General features: G+C 38.4%; 1 protein-coding gene across 1 annotated transcript in view; it reads right to left on the bottom strand.

Moving 5' to 3' along the window:
- The window catches only part of LOC140152647 (uncharacterized), a 155,329-nt gene that overhangs the window by 92,378 nt on the left and 39,643 nt on the right, over positions 1-23,308 (bottom strand). Inside the window, 1 exon segment of the mRNA XM_072175075.1 lies at positions 2,415-2,531. Within this exon segment, the coding sequence (XP_072031176.1) occupies positions 2,415-2,531 (117 nt within the window).

Below are 23,308 nucleotides of genomic sequence, written 5' to 3'. Positions count from 1 at the left end.
TATCAATCAATGGAGCCATGCTCCGCTGAATAGATAGTGATCGATCATAATAGGGTAATCGACCCATTGACTGTAATGGATCACCCACGCTCTGCTGGCTCGAGGACATAAGTGGGTTGTTGATCAGCCAGGCTGTTCAAACTACCTACCTAACCTCTTGAGCCTCGCCCAAAGGTCGCTGTGTGTGGCGGACCACTCACGGCAGCTATGGGCGCGTGCATAGTGGCTACCACTGAAGTCGAGCCGTAGCTCGTCTCGGTAGCTGCCACCGTTTGCACTTGGGTCGCTGTCCCGTGAGAGACTGCGAGCCCAACCCCGGTATAGCCGCTAGCCAGTCCCGGAGGACAGCCGGCAGCCATTCCAAGGCCCAGGGCATCACTCGGCGGTCCCGCCATGGAACGCTGCCGTCTGACAACCCCAGGTGGTTCTGCTACGACTACACCCGAAGCGTGAGCCCCGGTATCGTCTCTGCTAAACCCATGCGTTTTCATTCGACCCTTGCGGGGCGAAAGGCGTGCTGCGTGTCGATGGATCAACCCAGGCAAGCCCGGGTTCCACTGGCACGCTGCGTGCTACAGACCGGCCGAGGCAAGCCCGGAGGTCCGTTCGCACGCTGTATGCTAGATTCAACCCAGGCAAGCCCGGGTACCCTTGGCATACTGTCCGTCGCCGGCTACTCCCGCGGGTGCTAGACCCGCTCGTTCGCCAGCAATAGACGGGTGTCCACCTGCAAGAAACTCGCTAGAGATCTCACTGGTAGACTGGTACTCGCCTGTTAGGGCAAGTACCGCCCTGCTGCCTGCTACTAGCTTAGACGTTAAGTCAGTGCTTTCGCTGGCTGCTAGGCCTTCGGGCTCGCTAGCAGTCCCGGAGGGTCCGCCTGCTTGCCGGGACCGGAGCCCCAGAGGTTACCTTAGCGTGGCCCTTGCCGTCGCGCTAGTACCTACCATATCAATCTTACCTGTAGGCTTCTGTTTCTTGGTCTTCGTTTTCTGTCTGTGTCGAAGACCCAAACGAAGCGCTACTTTCTAAATCCTCAAGTGGATGTCCGATAAGCCTATGCAAAAGGAAGCACACTTATTTGATTTAGAGCAATCCCTGTGGGTGTAGCAGAGTGGATGCGGGTCCCACTCTGCCACAAGGGAAGGGCATGATTGACAAGGCCTGGACATTGTAGTAATCGGGAGCGTATAGCACTACCCCCGAACACAAGCTCAAGCCCAATAAACAGACCCACACGCACAGTGGCTGACGCTGATGTAGTGGTATGATATAAAAATATATGTACAAAGGGATGAAAAACTGAAAACCTTTTGGTATAGATTTGTCAGGCTGGTCCTTGAAACCCACGAACTCTTAGCAGTAACTCGTCATCAGACGCGTGCACTGAAAGATATAACGATAGAGCACACCATAAACATAGCGATAATCACTCACCATACATGTATACACAGTACTGTACAAACATCTATTGTAACTTACTAGTCTGCTATAGTTGTTTTACGTGAGAACAAAAATAAAATGGCGTCCTAAGGGCGGCCATTTTGAAAACGTGTGTCCCGTATATGAACGGAAACACTCATACAAGCTAAGTTTTTGGATCGTTTTGTCACTTTTCTAGCGAAAAATGTCGTCAAAACTATCTCCCTAGCGTACTATACTGGTTGGTTTGTACCTCAGGTGTAACAAACAAACTGTATATCGCGTCCTTTGGGTACGTAATGATACTTAGCGTTGGTAAAGAAAAATCCACACGTCTATCTCATCTAGAAACCAAGGAGGATAAGGATGATTATCGTGTGTGACGTCACCGGATGGGTGAGTCCACTCGGGGATCGGGGTTTTTGTTATTTATTCATTTATGTGGGACAAAATGACTATTGGTTTTTTCCGCATCTCGGGATCGATGCAAGAAGTATCTTAATCAACATCGGAAACGGTAAGATCGACCGGTGTACTGAGTCTTAGACTTATGGTTCCAGAGATATGGTCATTTTAGTGTTGCTCAGAACAATAAAATACAAAAGAAGTTGCATAATATTATTGATTATATCTCAAAATCAATATTCCCGACATCCGACTCATTTTGCTTGATCGCATCACATATACGCATGTGTTGGTCACTCAGTGTAGGTGAGCGATCATCACGTTATGTTCATTCAAATGAAATTTTTACTTGCACTTTTTTTAAATTTTGTAATTTTGTAAACTGTATTGTGGGTATAAATAAAACAACTTGAACAATATAGTGAATTATAATTTACAAATTCTAAACAATTTATCAATATTCATTGGCACATCTTGTAATTCCTGAGTTCTTATTTCAAAATATAGACAATTTCCTCTCTAAATGCCTCTCAATACGTTTTCTAGATCTCTCACTAAAGGCTGACATATTTACATTATATACTTACAGGGTTCCCCATCATTGTATAGGTCTTGCCTGAGCCTGTCTGGCCATAGGCAAACAGACTCACGTTATATCCATCAAATGAGGAATTCAATACCTCCGTTCCCAAATCTTGGAATATCTATAGAACAGACAAATAGAGACAAAATGCAGAAGTTAAGGTTATACTAAACTTTGCAATGATCGATCCAGAATGAGACTGCATGTAGCCCCCTTTAAAATTATCTATTTCTGGAAATAAATATCGAGAGAGAAAAGCATAAACTACGTCTAAAAGCTGAAAGTGTAAGGGTTATTATTATGCTTGAATTTTCCACTTGGCTCAAAAAGAAATGTACTTTTCAAACATTTCAATTTTTTTTTATTATTTGTTGCATCAAGATTTTTGGGAACACGGCCATAATTTCTCAGTGGAAGTGGCGATTTTGTTGGGAACTACGACGCACATTACAAACAAGTCTATAAAAGAATGTGCATATTCATTCTTGATATTGCTTGTCTCGATTTGTTTTAGTAAGCTTACATGTTTGCCGAATTTGAAGTAAAATGGCCTCCACTTGTATGTCGTTTTGTAACCAGTAATAACAATTCCGTGCACGATTTTATAGACAAAATTCTGACCTACATTATTTCTATAAACCCTCTTCTATATGCAGGTGCTATTTAAATTTTTATTTCGATAGCAGAAAATTGAGATATTTGCTATTTTTCCGACTCGCTGCTGTCAAATTGTCTAGTTTAGCGATAAAAGATACAGCGAAATCAATTTTTTTAGAACCATTTCACCTCGTTTGCTTGTGCTTTGAAGTACAAACTTCAAAATTGATATAGTGATTCTATATTTCAAGCTGCGTCATACTGTGTTTTTCTTACCTCTGATTGTCGCTGCTCAAGGCCAAAATTCGAAATTTTTTGGACAAAAGTGACACTCTCATTTTTTTAAACACGCTGTTTACGTATCTGACGGGCTCTATTTGCCCGATAAAGTGGTGTTGCGAGTTTGGATTTTAAAATATTTAGGTATTTTCTAGCTTAAAATCTAGCGCCAATGAACCTGGTGCATGGGAGGGAAAATGTTGGGGGGTAGTTAGGGCGAAAAAAATGTGCACATTTTCATGCTTGCTGCGCTTGCAACAGGTAGATATTTAGAAATCCATTTAAGGTATGGGTATGAAAATTGGGGATCCCAAAAATTGGCATATAGGCCTAGGCCTATGCAAAGGGGGTGGGCACAGTTTTGGCAGGCCAAGGGGGAGGGGCGCCCAAAATTTGGCAGTCCAGGGGGGTGCGGACAAGTGATTTTTGGCTGGCCGAGACGGGAGGCAAGCGATTTTTAGCGAGTCGCTTGGAAATTTTGGCTTATAATTAGTAGGCTAATACCGGTACTGATTGCACAGCCTTTCGATTTCGAGAACATAATTTTTGGCAAGCGGGGCGGGAGGGAATAAATTTTGGCATGTCGAAGGGAGGAAGATTACCTAGCACACATTAAAGGGGCATTTCGTGATCCACAACCTCATACAACCCCATAGGCCTCGTCCTTTCTCACAAGTTAAGATTTTTATACCACTCATCCCCCTCTGGCCACATGTTTAGGAATTTTCACGCAGATCAATTCGATATTAGTTAAGCAATGGAAAATATTGCCAAATTTGAATTTCGTTTTAAAAGCCTACTCCCCATTAAAAAAAAAAAACACTAATTTTGGGGGATTAAAAAAAAGTTCTGTAAAATGAAACAAAAGGCTGCCTCAATCTTAATTATTCATTTAAGGCCAGGCCTTCATTTCTGAAAATAGCGGGAGCTCAGTTAGTCCCTGTACTCAGGAGCTTGACAAGGAGCTCAATTACCCGGTATATAATATCAATATTAAACCATAGGAGCAGCTCAATAAATGCCATTGGTAAAATTATTAGGCCTACGATATTTTATTTGACTGTGATCCGTTTTAATAGGCTATATACACTGTATTAACCTACCTTTAAAATTTCTAAAATTGGTGGAATTGAACAAGCTCTAAATTTCTCATCGTCCAGCATAACCAAGGGCAACTGGGGTGGGTGGGAAAGCCCCTAGCTATGGCCATATCCGTAGTGGCGGAACCAGAATTTTTTTCGCGGGGCATGGGGGGAAGTGAATATGAGACTGGGGCACTTGGAAATCATTGCACGAAAATGCCGAAAAAAGTGGAAAATTACATAATTGTGGGGATTTTGCCTAAAAACTGGGTGGGAAAGAAAAAATATTGGGGGAAATACTGCCCCCCCCCCCTAGCGGCGCCACTTCATGCTAGAATGACGGAAGTTCTGGCGCTGAAATCCAATTTCAATATCACGAGTTTTTATCAGGGATTTTACCAAGGGAAGGCGATAGGTGTAGGATTTTGCTGATATACCAGGCAACCCGAGAAAGGAACTGAGGTGTGGCTAAATAAGGGAGTGTTCATTATAAATATTTGCCATTATCATACTTTCGCCGCCGAGAGCATAATTATTTGAAGCGTAGCCTACATCGTGTCAGTCACATGGTCACATATTTTCTGTTGAAAAGAAAGCGCACATGTCTCTGATTAGCTCGGGGATTTAGCTACTGCAGCTGCTAGGCCTGCGTGCTGGCCTGTTGTTGTCCCGGGTTGTTGTCGAGTGGAAATGGAAAATTTATGAATGAACTTCCGCAACTTTGCAACATCATCACGCAGCGGCGTAGCTGGGATTTTTTTCCAGGAGGGGCAAGACTGTAGGCCCTATGGGGCGGGGCCCAAATCCACCAAATTTCCCACTGGGGCGGGGCCCAAATAGACAATTTTGCCAGGCTTATTGATAATAATCGTATATGGTAGGCCTATTGAGCTGTATTGCATATCGTTTGGATTCCCCATCTCTGCCCCTCCTCTCCCCTCTCTTTTTTTCTCTTCCCCCCCTCTTTCCCTCTTTTTTCCTTGCACTAGGGGCGGGGGCCCAAATAGGCAATTTTGCAATTGCCCCCGGCAGCTACGCTACTGTCATCACGGTAGACATACGCGGTAGCCTACAACTACAAGAAAGGTTTACAGACAAATATAGGTCTAGAGCTGTCTAGTATAGGCCTATCAAAATGTTATATTTTTATATTTTCTGGTGGACTCGCGGAGAATATCATGTCATGGAGGTCCCGGCGCTGGGTTGGGGGGGGTCTCAAGGCATTTTGGTATGCCTACCCATGCTTGATTCCGGGAGATTTTTTAGCAGGCCCGACCATTTTTTTATAAAAACACCTCGGCGTGGTCTCTTCAAAACATTTGTACCATGGGATCAAAGTCACCCACATTTGGCCTAATTTGGCGCTTTTTTATTGGGCACTTTTGCCAAAATGCGCCCAAAAGTTGGTCTTCGCTGTAAACCCACCCATCATAGTCGTTGAAAAGGTAGGCCTACCCAAAACTGTGGCACATCCACGAACCCGAGGGAGAGACCTCGGGGTAAAAACACACCTCTAAGCGGGACCAGATTTATAATTTAGAATAGGCCTACATTTTGGAAGCCAGTCATCACGAAAAAACGGGCCATGGTAGTGTTAATGGTATTAACACTTTGATTTTAGGCTTAAATGATGAGTGTAGGCCTATAAATTGAAAATTTGCACACACCCCGGGGGAACCTTCTCAAGTTGGTTTGGGTAAGGATGTGAGGATGTGACTCCGAAAAACTACGGTACGATTTTAAACCAAATTTGAATAAAACAGACCCAAAATTGTATCAACTTTTGGACTGAAAGTTTTCATAAATTTTACTTTTTCGAGAAAATCATTGAAAAATACCCTTCTTAAACCTAATTTTCAAGACACTGAGGGTCAATAAAATCATGGCTAAAAATACAACAGAGTCTAAACTAAATGGCTGAAAATGCACCCCAAATCTGCCGCACATCCCCACGACACCGTATTTCACCTTATAGATTTTAAAAATTGTCGCAATAAAATAGGCCCGAACTTATCCCAAATTATCCCCCAAAAAAATATTTTTTGCAGGTGAGGTTGGAGTCTTATTATTTTTATTCTCAGAGAGGATAGGGGTTGATATTTTTAGCAGGGTACAGTTTGTCTTGTTTTTGTTTTGTTTTTTGGCGTTGAAGTTCCAGATTCTTTTTTTCATATATTATTATTCATTTATTATTTATACCCTGTGCGTGGGGAAAAAGACACACGACAGCTACAGAGAAGCCACGAAATAACTCCTGTGAAGTGCATGAAATTGCCCCGAAAATGTGCCAACCGAAACACCCGAACAGGAAGATAAAATAAAAAAACAAAACCAAAAACCCAGGAAATTTCCGAAATAAGTTCAAATTCTTTGTCCCCACTAAAATATATTATGAACACTCCCTTATGAAGTCTGCCCTCTTCCGGCTATTCTGGTAGTAGGCGTTGACAATTACCTTACGCGATTACCATATTTTTGAAGCATGTTTGAACCCAATTTGTTCTCTATTCACATTTTTAACGTTGCAAGTAACATTTCAAGACCTCTATTTGTGACAGGTATTTAATTATCTTGCTAGAGATGTGCCTAAAGTTGAAATTCAATATTTCGGATCGCAAAGATCGAGAGATATAAAGTTGCTGAATATCAGTTTAACACCATGGATATGAACGATTATGATAGCTAAGCAAAATGGCTGGGATACAGGTTGTATAAATACTACATGAATATTCATGAACTATACAGATTCCATTCTTCTCTAATAATAAAGATGTCAATCACTCTCCTAGACGACAGTTGCTTGGCGCTTGTAAACAAATCGAATAATAGTGCTTGACAAGAACTAAAAAAATAGGCTAAAAACACATTTTCACACATTTTTTTCCGGATTTTTTTATTTCACATGATAAGTAGACATATTTTCTTACGTATAAGGTAATAATATATTTTTTCTGGAGGTAAAGCCCTTCAACACTTCGTTTAACCTTAAGTTATTAGCTCAATAAAATATGTACTTATTTTTGTCATGAACACAAATTTCATAAGAATATGAAATGAACAAAATGGTCATTTAATTAACTTATCATTGCTGTACTCTAGGTATTTAAAAACCTTATTGTATAAATTTCACATACCAAGAAAAATCTTCAAATATTTTATTTTTAGATATTAACAGGCCAAGAAAAAATGTGTATACGTGCAATCAATTAAATCCATAGATTCCTAAATTAGCAATTAAGATTAAAATAGTGTATTAATATAACTATAGCAACAATAACAATACAGCCGAATCAATGTGGTTGTGTCATTGTATGGGAATGGGAAATAGTTGGATGGAAGAACAGGGCATGTCCATTTGGACTAGTATAAGCTATGACTACTACTGGGTTTTCTCGTAATACATCCCCGATTTCTAGATATCTTCCAACTCTATATTAACCTTACTCAAATTAATGTAGGAAATATACATTATAATAGTTCTCTGTGTGAACAGGAAAACCTTAGAAGAATAGTAAGAATTATATCCTTCATTAATATATTCTCGTTCATTAATTGGTTAAACGACTGTCATGTGACCAAAATAGTTTTGCTATTTTGTAAAGCAGTGGAAAAGCCGATTGATGAGGGAATGAGGTACTATTCAAAGTACTATTTCCGGGAAATAGTTTTACTATCTCCTCTGAGTAGCAGTATGACCTCATAGCAGCGTCGCAGTTCCTAGTGGTCGGTGCAACTCGCCACATACAGCGGGATATCGCTACCGGTTTAATGTGTAGCAAGTCATGTTGTCTTGTGAAGCACACAAGCAGCTACAACTAGTAGGCCTACAATCAGCACAGAAGTGCAGCTAAAATACTGGCGGTTTCATGGCATAGGCTAATCTAAGTTACATCAGGATCAATATCTTATAATATTGACCGTGAAATAACAGAGAACATGCATAGAGGTTTACAACATTTACACGGTAAGCTTTATAGCCACTCAACTGGGTGCGTGCTTTGTGCATGTAGGCCTATGTGCATGCATTCAATCAAAACAAAGCAAGGCCAGCCTAGCCTTGACTCGGGCCTAGCTTAGATTTATGCATAGGCCTATGTATGATAAAGCCGGCCTTTCTAATATTTTAACCAATTAATGAACAAAGAATATATTAATGAAGGATATAAAACAAATATTTACTGCTCTAAATTCGGGATCTGGTGGAATCTATTGGTCCCCTCGGTGAACTGGAAACCGTGAGCCTACTATTTCCCTCGACCTGGCGGTCTCGGGAAATAGTAGGCTCACGGTCTCCAGTTCACCTCGGGGACCAATAGATTCCACCAGATCCCTCATGAGCAGTAAATATTTGTATACTGTCTTGTTGAATTAAAAATCAGCAATTCCATGGTAAACAATGTCAATGGGACATTGCCAATAAATGAAAGGAAACTATGTCCAAGTGTCATTGATATGTTTTATTATTTTGACTCATCGAAAACGAACATCAAATACTTGATATTGATATTTCGTGACATAATCATGAGAATCAATTGAAGGCTACTGTTCACAATTACATTACAATGTATGTACCACCAAGAGGTCCAAATGGATATTGATTTATTCACATTTTAATTGATGGACTCCACTATTAAATCCCATTCGCATAATGAGGAGCGTGCAGCTACTATACATCATGTAGTGAAAGAAAACCTTAGTCTTTAATTTTCACATACTCATACTTGAATAATTTTAATTAAAACACATAAAACACTAAAACAATCAAAATTGAATTAGTTGTTTTTGAAATATGAATATGCATAAGTGTTCCTCAACAAACAAACAAACAAGCACACAAAACACACATAAAATGTTCTAAATATAGAGGCCGTCGGCCTTTTCCGCAGGATTCGCCATCTTGTGGGTACTGGCGTTCTGCATGTCATGCGTTAGACATTACGCCCCCGATTACGCAGAAGTTGCAGCACATGACGCACCTCGTCAGTCTGGCGTCAACGCGGTGATCTTAGCAACAAGGCACTCCGTGTGGCGTTGACGTCACAATGACTACCTCTATATTGGCCTTATTTGACTTATTTGACTTGATCACATGATGCAAGAGCACAGGGCTTTCCAGTTCTGGGGATATGTCTAAGTTTGACAAGATCATGAGTCTTGCAGTATAATAACATGACTACCAAAATGATTCACTTTCATAACCATCAATCAAAATATTTTTCTCTACTATCACAGTTTGCTAACCAATAATCATTATCTGATTGGCTGAATGATATTACTATCTTATCTATTATAAACTATAATAGGAGGAACATGTAATGATGTCAATGATGTTTGAATTATAATAAGCTGAACAAATTTTGTGATATGATTGTTCCGATATATGTATAATTAAAATCATGATCATTGTTAAATTTTAATTTAGTAAAATCTTACACATAATCGCAAAGCAACCATACATCTTGCAGATGTTGAAGTCCAAATTTATGATTCTTTATCTAGAACATCATACTACTCAAATATCTTGCAAGACACAAATCCAATAACTCCTAAGAGTACTGGGCCACAAGAGGATATTGAGACATTTTTTAAAGCAGCAGCAATGAAATAGGGGACAAGCACTATAGGGAAAACATCAACCTGCAGACAATTATACACATAATTTCTAAGTGAAATTTGTCAGGGTAATGAATCTCTACCTTACAGTAAAATTTTATGCTCATTTGACATCAATATTTTGCTGTGTGAGAAATTTATTTGAATCAAATTTTAAAAGTAATGGCTACTGGCTAGACCGTCCTTAGTACCCACTCATATTGTAGACAAAGAGTAGTTCCCTTTTTATTTTGTGTTTGTTTTGTTTTTCATAATCTAAGTACTTGAAGAACTCTAATGTTGGTTTTGCGAATGTGCCAATAAAGGCAAGAAATCCGAGTCATTGTTAATGTTTGAATTTTCTTTTACTTTCATTCACCTGGCTGCAGTATACATACATCCATGTACACCCCTTCATACAGCACTTATTCACTGATTTAAGCACCTATAGTGATATTTGACAACACAGTACATTTGGCAGTTTGTGGTGAACATTTTGGGGAATACCTGTAATTTGTACTAAAAATCCAAATTTACAGAAAAGCTAGTAAGGTATTTTATACATCCAAAAGTTTCTTCAATTATACCTTCTGTTACAGACCACCAAAATCATTTGTAAAATTGCTTGGCCCATGTTGAAGCATGTATATTCTTATTCCATACTGGTCGATTCCAGTATTATGGCCAAAGTACAAAACATTTAAGTATGAGTATAAAGAAATATAACATGAGCTTGGTTATTTCCCCAGTGATGCTCTCAACATGTATGTTGAAATTGGAAGTTTGAGTGACAGGCATTTATATGAACAAGAATGTTTTGAACTTTAAAGAAACAACTCTTTTGTTTGTACAGAAGAGGGATTCTGACAGGTATATTTCAATAAAGGAGAGGGGGAAATTGGGTATGTGATGAGAACATGCCCTAGAACATGAAAGCAGTTTCACCAGGAGTGTTAGGACGTTCCAATCCAGATCCAGAGCAATATGCTGTAGAAGTGGATAAGTTCACACACACTTTTATTTATCATCTTCACAGAACACATATTTTGGACTGCTTTCCTTGTTTTTAAATAAGCAATTTTAAGCCTCCTAATACATAGGATTGTTAATTGTTAATTTCTCGATATCTGCATGGCACCTGCATCACTGTGCATTGCGATAACTGAACATTAATTTAATGCAGAAAAAGACAATTTACCAAGTATTTTGTAATTGGTTATGCACTGGAGATATAGGTATGGTTGGATGAAAAATTACATCTAGCAAAAGATAGAAATTGAGACAGACAGGGAATCTTCGATTAAGGAAACATCAGCAAGCATCAGAAATTGGAACATGCAACCCCGCGGTGAATAACATAATTATAATAGCATACATTGTATGAGTAAAATATCAAGAATCTATGGCAATCTCATTATGTTGATGTGCTGGGGGTAAAGATGAGGTTTGTGAACTTTTTGCAACTTCACTGACTATATTGAGCATATTTCAATTTGGACAGGCACTGCTGTGAAATACTTCCATACCAAAACAAACTTGACCAATTTACTGTTGAACTTGTGCCATTCATGGTCATTCAGGCTGGGTGGGGGATCAGCTGGGAATTCAGAGGATGTATCTGTACTTTTCTTCATATGTCATTGACTGCCAGACTATGTAGTGCCATTGAAATTATTGCAAACTTTATTGAGATCAGTGGCGTAGCCAGGATTTTTATATTGGGGGGCAAGTTTTTGACACAAACCGACAAGTAATATTGACAATTCGAGCGTAGCGAGCGAAGCGAGAGGAGCGAGGAACGGGTGGGGTCCAGGGGCCTGCCTTAGGGCCCCTGGTGGGGTCCAGGGGGCGAAGGCCCCGGAAGCTCTGAGGTTTTAGCGTTGTGGAGGGCCATTTTTGATGCATGTTTTTACCTTTATATATAGTATTTTGTTAAGTTAAAATTGAGTGAAAATCACTAGAGAAGGTAAGGAAATAATGTTTTAACCCCGGTTTTAACATGTTTTAAAGAGAAAGGTTGCTATTTAATATAGTGTTTGAAAGTTTGAAATAATTTACGTAGGTTACACAGTGCGCCGGTGTGCCTAAATACCATACAAATAAGTAATGTTGAATCAAATTTTCACATTACTGACACTTTTAGTCGGACCCAAGTTCACATGACCGACGATGCAGATGCGTGATTTGCCGACCGGCCCTCCGGGCCGGCACTTAGTAGACCACTCAAAATGAACCGACGGTCCCGTCTGAACCAACGGAATGGCATATTGGGGGGGCAATTGTCCCCCCCTCTAAGCTATGCCACTGATTGAGATGAATTACTGTGATAATAATTTGACTAAACTACATGTTCAGTTTTTGACATGTAAACCATGACAAGTTTTTGGGAATGAGTTTCAGCACAAATGAATGGTGTCAGCCTTTTAAAGCTTTTTGTGCTACAAATTGAGACATCAATGGTCAAGGCCTGCTTTGGACATACCATGTAATCAGGCACCTGACTCAACCATTTGACAGATTGAAGTTCAACATTTGACTTGCACTTCATTACACTCTTTGCACCTGTCCACATCTAGTTCAATATCAAAAGCATACATTCTTCACAATGTGATGTTGCTATCTGTCATAGCAGGTATGACCTACTTTATCGAATGTATTTTTATCATGAACATGGTGTGGCTATCGATGTATTGTGGTTTTGAATCCTGTTTAATTTGGCCTTTTTAGAGAAGATGTGCCAAATGATACCCATCATCAAACTTTAAATATGTAACAGTGTACCACTACCAACCACAGGAGCAATCAGGGATGCAACCAGTAAGCAACCTTCCTATCTCTGGTGGTTCACAATTCCAGGACAAATTAATCTAAAATATGTGGCACGCCAAGGATGCAGATCAAAACTGGATTCAAAACATGATGTGAGAAAACTCTGCACATAGAATTGAATACTGCATGCTGGTAAATAATGGTCTTTGTGCAAAATAGGGCAAAATATAAACATGCATTTATTTTTTGCCTATGGAATTTTTACCTTTTCCTCAAAGTAAAGACTAAATTGGTGTCACTAAAAATTGTTCAGTCCCTATGGTAAACAAAGTCTAGATATGCTTGAGATGAATATGGTGAGTTGTAATATAAGGTCATTTGATTTAACATGATGTTTGTGTGAATAAGGTCAGGAATACAGACAAAGATGTTGATAATGGAAGTTCATAGAGTCACAAGTTTGCTGGTAATGGTCAATTTGAGTTTAGACCTCCTGTGATTGCCTCCATCACAACTTGGAATCTTAACAACTTAGGAGCCAGCAAGAAAATGTTTTATGGGTCTTTACCAGCAACACTGATTTACTATTTTGAAACAGTTACCCTTCATTTAAGTATGAATTTGACCCATGCATGAACTGTACGCTGCATAGGACCTGGATATGTGAACATTGCATTGGTATCATTTTCTTTATAAAATCTCTTTTCAGGATTTTCTGGCAGCTCCTGGCCCCTGGAAATATTAAACTGGATATAATTAGAAGGTATGTCACCAGATAATCTTCATCAAAGCTAGGATTGAAACTTATTTTAGGAGTAACCATGGTGCTACAGTCCCAGCACAGAAAATGCTGATCCAGATCAGGCTGACACAAAATGGCTCAGTTGGTCCTGATAGGTTGCTTCTTGGGAGATATTGGTTCAAATATCTGACTATAAACCTTTTTCACAAACACCACCAATCAATCGATATGGGCATTGATAGCAAATTATTGTGGGGACAAACCCAGATCACACACCACAACCCCAAGTAATTTCTCCAGCTTACCCAATTGGTACAACTACTATAGTAATCTGAAAGTCCCAAGTTCAAGTCCTGGCTAATGTAATATGATGATCTTAAGATTGGCTCATTATGCAAACAAAATGTTAATTTCATTGGCTCAAAAAATCATAGCTATGCTCAAATCAAGTTGCTATACATGTTAATTTAGGAAGTGATTTTGATTTGTCTATTCTAATAAAATAGTTAATAACTTATTAGTATGACCTTCATGGATTTCTAGATTCCAAAGGCAATATTCAATAGTTAAATGGATGAGTTAGTCAAATAATAGTAAGCTATCAACAGCTCTGACCTAGGAGTGAACTTCACATTGCAAGCTTCACCAATAAAGCTTAATGAGTTGAATAACACAGAATTAAATCAAAGTATACAAGGTTAATTAATAGAGAGATCCATGCGTATCAATTGAATTCAATAGAGCACTCACTGCAGGAGAACATTTTGATAAGTTAGATGTCAAATTTGTTTTTATTTATATTGTAATGTCATGTTCCTTTTTATCCATTGTGCTTATTGTCAAGTGCTGTCAGTTAGTTACGTCAAAGCGAATTTCATTGTGTGCACCTTCAAACTGCGATCATTTACTCAAAGCACTGAACATGTGCATATTTTAAAATGCTGGCCCAGTGATCCATCTAAGACTGTTTGTTGTGCGATTGGCACAGGTTTTTCTAGAATTAGTGCAAAACTTTCCAGGAAGGAAAAGGAAAAATAGGTTTTCAGTACAATTTGACAATAAGTGAGATTTTTGCCCTAAGACTTGCCCATCAGCACTGGACTGGTTATACCCTTAGTACCAGGGAGGGTCTCTCACATCAGCAAAAAAGTATTGTAAAAATGTTACAATGGTACAGAACATTACAACACACCTTTGGGAATAAAAGGGACAACTATTTCTAACATTTTCTTTATTTGTACACATGATGTTTTGGTACTCTGGAGGATAACAGTAACAATTGTACTTCATAATAAGTTTGGCAATAATCCAATAATTTCTCTCTACCAAACTGCCCTTTTGATCCATTAATGATGTTAATTGTAACAGTTGGTATGAATGACAACCATGAAACTACCATTTTGGAGTTGAACCAATGATTATTATGAAATAAACTTGTAGGAGTCAATTGAAATTTCTCTTTAAAATTAAATATTCAACACAATCATTTTGTCTTTTGCTCTGCTATAAAAGGAAATTGAAAAACAAGACCAAAAATTTAATATTGATGTATAAAACAGAACATTGTTTCGAGAATATTTCTCCAGAAAAAGAGAAAAAAGGTATTTAAGTAAAATAATATAACAACCCGGACTGGTTCCCTTTAAGTTTCCTATATTCAAGCCTCACAAGTCAATCCAGAGCTTACTTGATACCATTAACAAGAATCAATACATTGTGCATAGAGTTGGTAGTAAGTTGTCAGTGGTCCCACTTGAAAGCATCATGTAACTATGGTAATGCTAGGCAGCCGTTCACCCTTGGGCACATAATAGTAGTGGCACGTGTTGGGTAGCCAACCAAGTTGTTTACTGACAACCTAACCGACATCAAGCGGAACATTAACACTTTGTATTTACAAGACTGTAACAGGTTATGTCTGAAAACAGTCTGGGCTTTGAATAATATTAACATACTTTTGAATCTCTCTGGACTTAGCTGTTAGATTCTGTTTCACTACATTTTGTATGTAAGCAGTGTTCATACTGAACACATTTTGCTATAATACAGTCATGTTCAAACAACACCCAGACTAGATACAATCTACACCTATTGTCACAATTCTACTTCATACTGTGATCATGGTGATGAACACTGCTTAAATTTCTCAGTCTTAGGTGCTTCATTTTATAACTCACTTTATAACATCACATCCCCTAGACACTCTGCCCTAGACATAAAAAAAAAAACCTTCAAACTAGTACAAGCTGGCTGATTGATTAACTACAGATTTTTTTTCTAATTCTAACTGTAAAAGTGCATCAAGATGCATGTATTGTTATAGTGGTAACCTGGCCTTTGTTTTGGGTCTATGATCCTGAAGTTCAAATTCATTGTCTGGACAGATATAGCTTCCTTGCTTGAATAAATGGGATAATTTTGTTGTACAATAGTGCATGTAGCCTATGCCTTATGTTATGAGGCAAAGCAAATTAAACAAGTTCAAATTATATTTATAGTGATCGGTACTAATTTTTTATAAGCTATAGTGTGTTGAAACTCACCTTTAATATTATTTATTCATGGATTTTGACATAAGAATAAAACTATATATTGCATTGTTATATCTCATCCTGAGTTCTGCCTGAATTCACCAATCCATACTATTTGGGCTGATATACTTCTGTGATATTGAATTTCTTCTAAATGTCAATGTATAATGATTTGGGAAATATACTCAAAGTGGAATTGATTTTGGGAACTCAGCCTTAATTCCTTTCAATTTTGGAAAAGGGCTACATGTGGGTGCAATGTTATCAATAAAGCATGCAGTTGAGAAAAAATGTATCAAATAAATGAGTAGCATTGAAGTTTAATTTGAAATTATTCTCAATTTATTACTACTATGTATGAATCTGCAATTCTGGTTTTTTTTATCAAGTGTTTTGTGTAATTATTTACCAGTGCTGTAGTCAATAGGGAAGGGATGGGGCAGCAATATCAACAATCATGACCTTGTCAAATCATATTTTCTGGCAAAATTTGGACAAAAAGATGAGCATATATCAGTAAATCAGACCATTTACTGACCCATATTATCTGACTGGGATCATTTTTACCATAAAACAAGGTAACTTGCATATTTGGTATGGCAAGGCTTAACTGGGTAAAAGATCAAGATTGAGGTTAGGGTTGAGATTACTATAATCGAAGTAATGAAATCATTCCCATTCCTACCCACTTTCAAAGTGAAGAAATCTTGTTCAACTCATCAACAGAGTAAATATCATTAAAATCATATCCATCAAAGTCTGTAAAAATAGGATCTCTTTTAGCTTTATGACCATATAATTATACCGATCTTCAGTTCTTATCCCACACTGACTTATAAATCACATTATGAATAAAATCACCTGCATGCCGCAATACCTTGCCAATATTCATATCCTTTGATATTAACCCTACCTTTATGTCCTTTTCTGCTTCTATGATTTTGCTAATTTCCCCAAATGAATGTTAATGTTTACAAACACAGCTATATGAGCGTCATATATAATGTAAGGCTTTGCTACATCAGACATATTAAAAGACGACTTTACCTTGTGAACATCTGAACTGGGCATGTTTGTGCATTTTTATGTAGGCATAAATTTCAAATTATAAACAACTGGAAAATTCTGAAAGTTCTGAATAATGTTTGGTTTGTATTCTTCCCATCTACTGTACTTCACAAAAGGGTTAACATCGTCTTGCAATCAGCGCCTACTAGACATTTAGCAGTCCTACATAATACATAGGTAGATGACAAGATACGTATAGGATATATTACGGTACATTATACCTGGAGCTTATAATGAAAGAATTAATTTACGGCTCCAACAAACAGCACATTTTTTCAATTGGAAGTATTTCTGGCTCAATATAATTTTGTACATGATGCAGGCTTCTTAGTTGTAGAAGACATACATGTACTGATGCAAGATGGTCAGAAATTGAGATTTTGCGAATCTTACAACTGGTTGCTCAAATCACAAGTCATTTTATGCTATACATGTATGTATTCGTATGTTTTCTTTATCGTATATAAAGCCAAACTAAATAATGAGGTAATGCTTGAACCACAAATTTTGCTTGATATGCCTACACTTCATCTCCTCTCACTGAAAGGATGCTTAATAATAGTACACATGAGCACAAAATTTAATCAAATTGGGTTCAAACTAGTTATGTTTTATATACGTAATGCACACACCAGAAATAGAATGGATACTAAGACTTAGAGGATTCACAGCTTATTCTTCAGAAAATAGAAGAAATGAAAATAGGCTGATAAGGCTTAGTCTCAGATTTCGGTGCTCCTCTGTAAAAGATAAGTTTGATCTGAAGTAGACTATCATTTCATATTCTCCCTGTCTGATGAGCTCTTGGTATCACGTTGCAATTTTAATTAAACAACTTAAGTTGGATAAACACCAACATCTATTAAATGAAATTAACAGAGATGCACACCACGAGAGGCAAGGATGATCTGGATTGTATAATACAATACATAACATTCCATGTAATGATGGAAATGGCACGCTGCGTCTCCAACACATCTGCCGAAACTTCAGGCAGTGTTGCCGAAACTTCAGGCAGTGTTGCCGAAACTTCAGGCAGTGTTGCTGAAGCTTCTGCCAGTGTTGCCAGAGCCTACTATGACCTGCCCTTAAGTGGGATTTTGGATAACACTACAAAACTAAACTTTGGTTTACTTCAATTCGGTAGACGTAGGTGCATATTTCGCTGGACAGTATAAAGTCACACATAAGTTAATTGCGCAGAGCATACACACTCATGTACAAGGTTGGTGTGTCAGCATGCTTGCAGTGCAACCGCGAAAAAAAACATTGAAGTGGGCATTGAAGTCACTTCCGAAGGTGAAACAAACAGGGAACTTGCAAAGTCATCCTACCATTCTGCTTTGAAATGACTTCAGCAGGACAAATGAGTGTGGAGCACTTGTAGTCTATAAATGTACATTAGTTTGAGCTATAAATTGAATTTATTTGAGTTTAGGTCTGCAAAAGGGTGCATACGAAGATACACACTGAACATTTTGGTTAAATCTGCTCATTTCAAATTCTATCAAAAGACTGCCTTTGATTTTGTTTCATAGTAATCAATGATCAACACAAAATTGGGCTTGTTTTCCTCGTCCGATATTATGACTGGGTGCACAACTGTGCATAGATCCTGCGACTTCTCAGTGATGCATCAGGCGCCTGATGTTAATAGAGCAACTACACTTCCTTGCTGCTGTTTGTCACACTGTTCACAGCAACTGCCCATTGCATAGACAGGTATGTCACACTAGGTGACCAGAGAGAGATAGCTTGACAAGATGACCAGTAGAAGAAGTACATCAGGTCATTGAGGATGCATGGACTTCCATCAGATACATGACAGGATGTTGACCTTATTACCCAGCATGCATATGGCATCCCATGGCTGCCATGTTGGTTACTGTATCATCAATCCTTCTATTAATATTCTGACTTTAGAAATAGTTAATTGCATTTCATGAAGATGGGTAAAACACAAAATGTGTTGTATATGAGCAGTGAACACTAAATAATTTTGTAGTTGTTCAAAGCATGTTCAAAGACTACCTTTGTATACAGATAGGAGCAATGCAAACAAAAATGTAAAAAGACATTGTATGGATTTAATAGATCAAACATTGCTATCAGTACTAAAAAATCCATCTTTCTAGATTCTCGCTGGATATTTTCCTGGTAAGACACCATTACGCAGTCACCCACCATTAGCACTGTATACAAAGGTAAGGGATCTACAAAGATCCACTTCTCCATTTGGAGGAGGGAAAATAGGAGAAAAACAAGTATAGAGTCATTTCTAATTACTATTTTTAAGGCTTTGTATCAGTTCCGCAATCTTTTTCCTTTGATGAACAGTCCAAAGAATTCAGTTGCAATAAATGTCAGTGATACAATAATTCATCTGAATATTAAATATAAAAATGCACATTGGTTATTTTTCAATTGACTTGAAGAAGGTACTAGGTAGGATCGACTCTATGCAGCCTCCCATAATTTACCCTAAAAGATAACTAACATAAGGGTTAAGGTCCTGGTTGAGGTATCCTTTCCTCCCCTAAATCATTTAGCTTTATTGATTAGGAATGCCAAAAGAGGTGCTATACAGCACTCCACCTCTCCCATCTGACATCTTGTGCTGCAATTCCCTGCATCATTTACAGCAACATTTGCAACATCCAGGAGAAATAAATATCTGGTTGACATCCTGGATTGGAGACCCTGTGAATGCTAATGGACAGCATGTGAGAGCATTGTAACCATTTTAACTATGTCCCTAGTATGTTTCCCATCGCACCATAAATCATGGGGTTACATCACCAGTATGAGCGATATTGGTCTCATTCCTTGTGGCACAGTTCAATAAACTCTGTTCAACAAATAGCTCAAATGTTGTGGAGTATGAGTTTTTTGCTCATCCAAAGGTCATCCTACGAGTGTACAAACCTATTGGTTAAAGAACTGTGGCCGGACAGATTAGAATATTTGAGATCCTGGTGCAGAGTTCAACTTTGCTTACCGCAGTATCCAGGCCTTCCAGTCTCATTTGATATTTAACATTATCAAGATGGCTGAAGGAGGAAATCAAAGGCATCACTCACACATGTAAATCCATCAGAAACATAAGTATTAAAATGTAGGTTAACTATTTATTGCTACATAAATAACAAGAACTAGACCAGCAGAATATATGGGTTTTCATAAAAGTATCAAGTTGTGGTTGGTAGCCTGTTGGTCTATGATGTACAGTACATGTATCCATTGGGCAAATCTCATCATTGCTCAAAGGCCCTAACAGGGGTTCTCAATATTATATAGGCAGCCAAATTGTGGTTGGCCCTTCAACAGTTCTGAAATGTACAGATATAGCAAAAGAAAGTGTATTTTAGTCCTCAAACACATCTTTAATGTAAGTTTGATCGTAGCTCCTGGCCTCCATGGCCCACAAGTAAATATAATTAAGAACCACTTCACCATTTATGATTTGATGAACAGACTCAACTGGAGCACTATTATGTAGGAGTAAACACCTTAAGCCCAGAACAGAAAACTTTGAATGTGTGAAGATATAATGTTATTGTGAAAAATTGCATATCTTTTCAAAACCTTAATTGCCAAAGGTTCTCTTTAACACAGGGTTATCACTTGATTCAATAATTATTATAATATCAAGTGTGATTTGTGGTCCTAAATCAAAACCGGGCATTTAAATTTTGGCTAAACATGTTTTGCAATTTGCACTATTCAATCATATTTTCATTATTTTGGTCACCTATCTACCAGGTATCCTGAAGCAGAACAAAGTGCAAGGCCACTGGTCCAGATGGATGACATATTTGAAGATGATTTGCTATGGCTATCCTGTCTTGGGGCATAAACATAGCATGGTGATGGTGTTTACAGTACAAACCTATCAAATCAAGCAATAATGGGCAATGCTGATGGAATTTATATACACATACTCATCACCCCTCTAGTAATGATTTCTAACACTGATCAGCTCCTTACACACTTAAAACTACGGGGTCAAAAAATGACCCAAACGGGGTCATTTTTGACCCCAGCATAGTTATCAACTAAACACCATACCACTAACGGGTCATTTTGACCCCATTGGTCGGGTCATTGCAATGACTACGTATTTGGGTCAAATAGTAACCCCATTGGGGTCAAAATATTACCACATTTAGGGGTCAAATGAAATGACCCTTCAAAAGGTTGCCTTATTGGGTTACTTAATGACCTCATTTTGGGGTCAAATGAAATGACACATTTGAAAGGGTTGTTTTATAGGGTTACTCAATAACCACATTTAGGGGTTGTTTGGATTTTTTAGTAGGCCTATGGTCATGCTGGTCCCACCAGGACATAAGTGTGTTTCTGCACAGAGAAAGCATTACATAAACAGCAAACTGCAAAATGCATCTGTGTATCACACTCACACACAGTCAGTCATCGCCTATGACAGTTCACGTATTATAAGCTTACATGATATAAGCTTAACAACTGCAGCCAAGACACCAGCCACGACAGCATGAAATTGGAATGAATCTGCGTGCATAGACAAGGGTCTATGCATCCTTGCAGTCTCACTTTTCAACTAACTTTTCATATTCCATCATGCAGACAAGCACACACGACAATCCGCTGAGCTGCACAATCAGAACAAATATGGCGCTGATGTGACCACGTGAGCCGATGCACACCGCAGACTTGTACCCGAGTCCAGCTTGTCCGAGTCCGAGCCGAGTCGAGTCCATTTGTATCCGAGTCCGAGCCAAGTCCGAGTCCTTTTGTGTCCGAGTCCGGACTCGAGTCCAAGTCCAGGGGTGCCGAGTCCGAGCCAAGTCCTAGTCCAACAAAAAATAAGACCGAGTCGGACTCGAGTCCGGCTCGAGTCGGACTCGAGTCCGGCTCGAGTCCGGACTCGGGGTGAGAGTCCATGCACGGTGGCGGTGGTGGGGGGGGGGTTCATTCAACCTTAATGTGACAGGTATCTACCTATTGGCATTGCTTAGTTTGGGTATAACAAAATGAAAAAGGGGTAATTGGGTATAAAATTTGAAAGAAGGGGTCATTTGGTACATTTTGAAAAAATGGGTCATTATTTGAAAAAATGGAGCAAAATTTTATATTTTATTTCTTATTTGAAAAATTTACAATACAAATTTGCTGAAAAAGGTCAATTTTAAAGTTTCCAGATAATTTTATGGCATTTTGATGATAAAATTGTAGAAATGTGATGAGAAGGTCACTCACTGCACCACACCACACACCACTCTACCAAACCCCACCCAACACTGTTGACTCAACCAACCAACCATACACATGGTACACACTTTCTTCAAAAGCCATGTCCATGAACAGGTTACTCCTGAAGGTAAAAACTACATGTATCAGACCACCTAGTACCTGTATCAGACAGTAGGCATGTGGGGGTATTTGTGTGTGTGTGTGTAGCACACTACATGTAAACTCACAGTTAACTTAATTGCACCAGGGACAAGGCTGTAGGTATGCCAGGTGAATTCAAATTTGCCATCAAACTGCATCGTTTTAAGCTGTTTTATATATCAAATTAAAGCCCTTGAGTAAAGAAAGTCAAAACTGAAAACCGTTTTGTCATAGCACTTTCCGTAGCAAAGTTACATCTTGTCAAAGATTGACTTTCATCAAAAAGATTCAGCTAACAAAACAGCATTTCGGTGGTGTTTCTAGATCTTAGTCTCATGATGATAGCAGCTTTTCTATGTGGAAGTGCTATCAAAATCCGGGTCAAAATCCCTCTAATTCCATGTGCGAATGCTCATCACCATAACAAAATCATATATTTGGGTCAAGTGAAGTATAGACAACATATTTATGTAAGTTTCCTTGACCTGCCTAGCCAATAAATTTCTATGTAAATATGTATTGTGTTATTGGCGAATTTGGCTGATCGACTAGCAGATAGGTTTGCCTGGCATACCTGTAGGCTGTGTGCAGTATTACATGTAAATGAATTGCAATATATTCAAATACATTATAGAAAATTAACATCATCATTATAATAATAATAATAATACTAACAGAAATTCACCTTTATAATTCTAGACATATTTTCAAAATTGGCCCACACAAATGTCATGTGCACTTACTTACTGAGCACATGCAAACTATAGCCCTACTGAGTGGGAGCTCCAGTGTGCATGTTTGCATTGTAGAAATTTTTATATAGTACAAATATTTTTTAAATTATGCATTTGATTAATTATCAATT

This window comes from Amphiura filiformis, chromosome 5 (genome assembly GCF_039555335.1).
Source record: "Amphiura filiformis chromosome 5, Afil_fr2py, whole genome shotgun sequence".
Lineage (NCBI taxonomy): Eukaryota > Metazoa > Echinodermata > Ophiuroidea > Amphilepidida > Amphiuridae > Amphiura > Amphiura filiformis.
The sequence above is the reverse complement of the archived record's forward strand: the minus strand, read 5'-3'. Positions and strand labels throughout refer to the sequence as shown.